The 7,412-nt window shown below is 35.9% G+C and overlaps 1 protein-coding gene across 1 annotated transcript; it reads right to left on the bottom strand.

The window, feature by feature from the left end:
* On the bottom strand, nucleotides 1-6,870 carry LOC132599468 (mitochondrial import inner membrane translocase subunit PAM16 like 2-like). Its single transcript, XM_060312840.1, has 5 exons — nucleotides 6,695-6,870; nucleotides 5,514-5,583; nucleotides 1,518-1,605; nucleotides 690-820; nucleotides 1-593 (listed from the first exon to the last, which is right to left on the bottom strand). Exons 2-5 carry the CDS (start codon nucleotides 5,514-5,516, stop codon nucleotides 471-473), a joined length of 345 nt encoding a protein of 114 aa, XP_060168823.1. The 5' UTR covers nucleotides 5,517-5,583; nucleotides 6,695-6,870; the 3' UTR covers nucleotides 1-470.
* Between the last annotated feature and the right edge of the window lie 542 nt (nucleotides 6,871-7,412).

Raw genomic sequence — 7,412 nt, 5'->3', positions numbered from 1 at the left:
TAGTTTTAAAAAGCTTCCTTTCTTTATTAAACTTCGAATCAAGTAAAGAATGACAAACAAAATGTAACGAGGGAGCATTGAAGTTATGCCTGTGGAGGAGTTCCCACTTCCCAGCCTGAAGAAAATTATACAGCACAGCCGAATTACACACAAATTTATTTCATTTCGTAAGACATGGAGATTGCAATTTGCATTCCAAATTTTTGACTTCACGCTACTCTTCCGTCAAACTGCGGGAACCAAACGCATGAAGCGCGCTTCTAAGCAAAATCAGAGTCATGCTAACTACACCAATGATAAATTAAAATGCTTCTCTCCCACGGGCCATAATTACCAAAACTAAGGATCGAATACATATGTAACATTGCAGGAAACATCTGGTGCTCAGCCGCAATTCTCTTCTGCTCAAATACTCCTAAAATGAACCCAGAATGAATGTCTGGCAGCAATGCTGGGGGAACTCCAAAGAACTAATTTGGGCCCTCTGCTTTACTTTGGTGAAGTGATTCTAAACATTCCTTCGCTCTATGAACTTTTGATTGAAGATAAAAACTTCCATTTTTAGCATTACTTTCAAACAAGTTATCATATTTCTGCAAGGCATGATGAAGAAACGTATTAAACGCTTCAAGTGTCAATGCATTAAAAACCATGGGGAAAACAATCGCGCAAAAGCACCAAAGACAAACCTGCAACACTTCTTCCCATGATGAATGCTCTGCAACCCCAAGAATTTGCCTAGCCTCCGACTCGGTCATATTTTTGCTTGCTCTTTTAATGTTCTGTACTGCTTCTTGCGCAACACCATTTTTTGACGCGTCTACAATTAACAAAGCATGATTTGATCATCAACCCAAGCAAGGTTGCAAGGGATATAGATGCCAAGCTTCAAGCACGTTAACTAATGTCATAACCTATCACATACTTTATCTATTGTCTCAAGACTCTAGGGCTTGTCACTTGAAGGACTATTTGTTTTCCAATCTAAGGGCTTTGTATCTTGCAGGAATAAAAAGGGTTTTGTCGCAACATTACATGGAGGATGATTCACATTTACACATCTCCTCAAGTAAAATTGTGCCTCTGTTTCAAAAGTGCCATAGAAAAGCTACTAGAGCCAATCTTCCCCCAAACCCCCAAAAAAACAAAAAGAAATTTTTTGAAATCGTCAATATAATCGAAATAATCGAACGATTCTATCCGAGGGATCTTTCCCCCTTTCAGAATTGCATAGAATTCTTTTTTATTCGTCATTGATGAATTATTCCCTATCCACTCTCCCCAAATCTCTTCTCGTAATTTGAAGAAGAAAGATAAGGAAATCCAATTAGAGATGTCTCTTCACAATAATTGTGATGGAGAAAATACCAATTCAAATTGAATGGATTTAAAATAATGTTACGACATGGATCGGGATTAAAAAAAAATCCATTTTCATCCATTAAACCACCTATAGTTAAAAAGCCAAATTTTCTATTGGAATAGGATTAGAGGGGCATATGACAATGAAAACTTACTTGCAATAGCTTGGCGATATGCCTGGGCAAAAGCCCTTACCATTATTCCAGAACCCATAACAATCAAGTTTGCAAGGATTCTCGAAGCCTGCAATGAGAAGTCATGAGAGGCGCTAAAGTGACAAGCAGCCTTTGAATAAAAATAAATTCTCTAGATACTATAATAATTAAACAAGAAAGGACGAATATATGAAAAATCTACGGCTGTGTCTAGACTAGTTTCTGCTGGGCTTTCCAAAGAACCACAAATCTGAAAACCTATGTCATTTTCTGGTAGATTTTGCAGGCTAAAAAGGAGCTTATTTTGATAAGCAGCTTGGGCTATATCTTGAATTCTTTAAATGAGATGCCTAAAGAAGATAGATATGTTATATTTAATGGTGGGAGGTAGCAGCTACCCGTTGAATTAGTCGAGGTGCGCACAACCTAGCACGAACGCCGCGGTCATAAAACAAATTCAAAAAAGGCTTGCTTATTTGCATTAGCAAGCACCAGTCAAATGCATCCATACAACAATAACAACATACTCGTGGGAACTGGGGAGGGTAGGATGTACGCAGACCTTACCCCAACCTTTGTGAGGTAGAGGCTGTTTCCGATAGACCCTTGGCTTAAAAAAGGGAAATCAAAGCAGGATTAAAAGAAAATAGCGACCGCAGAATATCAAGAAGAACAAAGCAACAAAGCAACAGGTAGTAGTCAAATGCATCCATCTTGTATTAAAATATGAAGCGACTTTTTTTTTATGAAGTAAGAATATTATTGACAAAAAGGGCATTAACTAACCCGTACACAAGAAGTATACCAAAATATGAAGCAATTTCTTTTATCAAGAAGATAATCATAATCGCTTCATCTCAAAAATTCTGCCTTAAGTCCACATTCAGCATATCCTTTCTATAATCAACGCCTCGCTTCGCTTCAGGAAAGCGCTGAAGCGACCACTTTTAATAACACTGATCTAGGTCAATCTCTCTCTTTTTGGGGGGTGGCAGTGCTGGCGGGATGGAATGAATTTAATGTCACTTATTTCGATGTATATTTCAGTTTCTCTAGGCTCGTTCTATACTAAAACATAGAGTGAGTTCATACAACAATAACTACAGTACACCTAAGATCCAAACTAGTTGGACTCGGCTATAGTCTAGCTATATAATCCTCTATATCCATTCTGCTCTATTATGCTTTATATCATTCCAACACACACTAATTTGTCTTTTTAGATAAATAAGGAATTCTCTAAAATGAGAAGTTCTCTGCATCTCCCACCCATCTCTACAGTGATATACCAATCGCTTGTTCAGCTAAAAACAACCCAAGCAAGAATCTAACTTAATGCAAAAGCACCAATAACCGCTAGACCTTAATCCCAACTAGATGGTACTTGGTATTGCTTGTATGGATCTTTTACTTTCATTGTGTTTCTTATCTAAAACTCTATAGATCTTTTGAGACTACAACCTTTGACGTGATTTTAGGTCTATCCTGACGGTTCCAAGAACAGTTCCAATCATCGTAGTATCATACTTAAGGACCAGTGAATTCCAAAGTCTTTGTAGGATAAGGCCAAATCACATCAGACAGCCTTTACCTATAAGTTGCATTTTTGTCCTGGAAGAATAAGTCTATACATTTGAACTTTCTGCATGTATACACCTGTCTACCTAGACTACTGAATCCATCCAATGGTAACTTCTTAATTTTTATTCTGCCAAGCGAGGTCGATTACGTCATTTACATAATAAATCAACAAACCCTGTAAAAAAATACAACAAACCAGAAAGATGAATTTAAAAAAAAAAACGAAAATAAAAAGTAAAGAATGACAACACACAGCCGAATTCCTAATTTGGTGGTTCAGAAGCACTCGTGCATTAGAAAACTCAACCTAGATCTCCCTCTTGATTGAAGATAGACATAGACACTCTCCAGAGTAACACAACATCCATGCCAGAGGAAAATGCTACAAACATTTGGATGTGTCTTATCACTGCACTGTTAGCAAAAGTGAAAAGTGCAAAAAAGCTCTAAGGTCAGCTAGGGCTTTAAGCGCAAAGCGCAAATAAAGTGTGGACTTTAATGAAAAAAGGTGCAATGGTGCAAAAATAAATATATATATATATATATATATAGAGAGAGAGAGAGAGAGAGACAGAGAGAGAGACAGAGAGTGTCCAAGACTAATAATAATAAGCATGACTAACAAATATATGGAGAAAGAAATTGTAAAAACATTATGATAAAGTCAAATATCAATTATCTAGCGTCACCTCTTCAAGAGAGGCTCATTAGCAAGGAAAAGTATGTGTTAGAGCCTTGATAATGACACTGAAGCGCACATAAAGCAAGGCGAAGCGCTCATCATGTTTTGAGCCTCGCTTTAAGGCTTAAGCGCGCTTTAAGTGCACCTTTGATAACACTGAGCACATTTGCTCACAGCCTCAAACCATGTAAAAAAAAAAAACAATTTAAGCACCAAATCAAAAGTCCAGCACCCTCACATGAGTTCTATTGAGAAGCTTCCTACCACCGCTAGATGTGTTTCAAGTCCCCTTACCAGAATGAACACATTGCATTCACGGTAGACTTTACCAACGTTATACTGTTATAGGCAAAGCAATGCAACCAATACACATAGTTTAAGGTTTTAGGTTTAGGCTAACATATTCATGGGAAACTTGGACTTGTTTACATAAATTGTAAATTAAGGTTTGAATTTCCTAAAATTAACAAGGGACTTTGGTAGTACTGACAAAAATGTTAGCCAGAGATTATTTTAAATGGCAAAACATAATAGGTAAGGATTTATATACCTGACTTAACTTGTTTGGGACCAAGGTGTATGTGGTGTTGTTGGTAATACTACAAAAATATAGAATGTTAAGACAAGTACAAAATCTCTCTTCGAATTAAAGAAACCTACAGCCGCCTTCGCCATATATCGGTCCATCTCTTTTCCGCTCTTCCTCCTGTAACAGTCATTCCTTTTTCCTTCCCTCACCTGAATCAATCTCCATCTAATTTATTTTCTTACAATCAATTTCGGTGTCTTAAGACCGGAAGTGACATGCTTAGTCACGCCATCGTTCCATTTTTCCTATAAAGTTAATTATACATGTCAAGCACTTAAGCATGTTTTTGATCTGTTGCTAATTATATGTCAAGCACTTAAGAGTTTCGATCTGAGTTCTAATCATTGTTCTCGTTGTTTTCTTTATCAAGAAGATAAACTAAAGATTGTTAGAAGTCGTTTGGCACCATAAATGAGAGTTCTCGGTCTCCAAAATTATGATATAACAGCTTTTGCCATATGTATTTTTGTTTGTTTCTTCTCAAGGGTTCTCTCCCTTTGATAATGGACCCTCACTAAAGATATTGGAGCTCTTACACAAGCTTGTTTCCTTGCGCAACCCCCCGTTGTCTCCAGCCATATGTGAATACAGTGTGTTCCTCGAATTCTATGTCGTCTTGTTTCAGCAAATCTCAAGTCCAAACTGGTTGGTCTCATATAGATTCTAACACAAAAAAGGGGAAAACGAAAACGCGAAAGTGTGATGGAGGAGGAAGACTAGTACTCCTAATTCTTCTTTTGTCATTCTTTTAAAAAAAAAAAAAAAAATACACCCATAAATAGGCTTATGTATGTACCAAATAAATTCAGATTCACTTCCACAAGATGACTTTCTGGGCTTTCAATTACCATTCATTGGAATGAAGTGGCAGTGCGTAAGGCATCAAATTGCCAGATTCCATCCAAATCAAGAAAGAAAGAACAACTGAATCAAGTACAGTTACCAATTTCAAAAAGAACAACTGAATCAAGTAAGACAAGCAATCAGCTTCAAGATTACCCACAAAAAGAAAAATTCACTTCACACAGGACAGTTTAAACAAACTATAGCTAGGATCAGACAAGGGGTCAAAAAATAAGATAAAGCAAATTAGACACGACTATCTGAAGGAAAATATTGGAGGCAAGTTTGATATTGTACTTACCATTACGGAAATCAGGAATATAAGTATCCAATCTGGTGTAGCAGCACTAACACAATTTGAATCAAGTAACCTACAATAAGACCAAGCATCTTTGAATAAATCTTTAATCAAAAGTTAAATATAGTACGGAAACAGGAAAATCTGTTTACATCTACATTTAAAGAGGTTAAAAACATGAACTTTGCTATACAAGCTAAAACAACTATCATAAGTCTCGTTATACATGTACTCGCTAAGAAAATAAAAGAACCTTTTTGTTAAGGCCCAGTGAGAAAGAAACTAGAATAACGTGCTGGATACATTTCTTACTAGGCAAAATCGCATGCTTTTGCTACCTAGTTCTAGAGGCCATACTGTTTGGTACTTTTTTTCTTTTCCAATTATAATATATTAAAGGTTTAATGTCAATTAATGAGTTTTATTCACAATAAATTAACAAACAAAAACAGTCTTTAAACCTAAAAAGACTAACATCCTCAAGAGGCATGAATTTTTCCCATCCAAAAGTTAGCACCTTTAAGATAATGTACTATGTAAATGTTAAGATTAGGAGCCTGTTTGGATGGGCTTATGCCTATAAGCTGCAAACAGCTTATAAGCTAAAAAAAATAAGTTGGGTAGTCTAACTTATTTTTTTAAGTCAAATGGGTCCAATTATATTTTTGAGCTTATTTTAAGCACAAAATGAATTTAAGCTGGCCAGCCAAACACTCAAAAAAAACTGAAAACAGCTTATAAGCAACTTATAAGCCAATCCAAACGGGCTCTAGGTATTAAATGCACAAAAACTATACGACCTAAAACAAGGTAGCAAAAATACAATTTTGTCTTTCTTAAATTATGAAAACCTAATAGCACAAATACAAAAAGCGAATAAAAAGGCAGCATGCCCTAGTTTCTTTTTCAGAATAAAATTAGAACTGAATAAAAATGGGATTTTTACCAACATAAAGCTAAATAAAAATGGGATTTTTACCCACATAAAGCTAAATAAAAAAGGTTTTTTTTTTTTTTTAACCAACACAAAACTAAATAAAAGATTGAGCACAGTTAAAAACATGTAAAAGAAGGGGGGAAATCATTACATAACAAGAATGAGAATGAATGGAAACAACAATTTGCATCATGTAAAACTAAACTTTGTTGCAAGAAACAAGAAACAAGAAAATTACAATAATGACCTTTGTTAAGGCGAGGGTTAATTTAGGGCAGCCGGTGATGGTTGGTATAAGCAGAGGAGAGAGACGAGCTGTATTGGGACAAGGCAAAAAAGAGAGGGGAAAAACCAAAAAGAAAAAGAAAAGGAAGAAGCCTTTTTTGCACAAAATGGTTGGCTTGGCAACTAAGCCAGCCTTCAGATTTTGGAGGCGGTGTCAAGAATGAGGGCCATAAGCTGAAAAAAAATTAGGGCCATAAAGAGAAACTCACAATTTTTGCATGAAGCCCAATAGCTCGAAGTACCAAAAATAAATAAGGCCCATTTCCTTTACGTGCAATTTATTTTGGATTTTTTTACAGAGTATAGCCACCGTCCAAAAAGTAACGGGATTTTCGCATATGTGCGTGTTCTGGGGTGGTCTTTAATTTTTTCCGTTCAAATTTGGGGTCTTTAATTTTTTCCCTTCAACACTCTTAGCGCGACATAGTTAGCATTTAGTTTCGGAGGCATATGTATCATAACATCCTATAATTTATACCAGGCAAAACTCATGTCAGACAAGACAAAATCTTCAACATTCAACATAATTTAAAAAAAGGTATAAATTTAGATTTTGCTCGACATAATTAGCATCTAGTTTTGGAGTCTAACCCAAATTTTGAGATATTTTAGACGAAGAACGAAAATGAAATACCAGCAATTTGAGGGACAAAAGTTAAAGACTATCCCCCAAACCAAAA

The sequence above is a fragment of the Lycium barbarum genome, chromosome 1, assembly GCF_019175385.1.
Source record: "Lycium barbarum isolate Lr01 chromosome 1, ASM1917538v2, whole genome shotgun sequence".
Classification (NCBI taxonomy): Eukaryota; Viridiplantae; Streptophyta; class Magnoliopsida; order Solanales; family Solanaceae; genus Lycium; species Lycium barbarum.
This window is presented reverse-complemented; position numbering and strand designations above follow the sequence as displayed.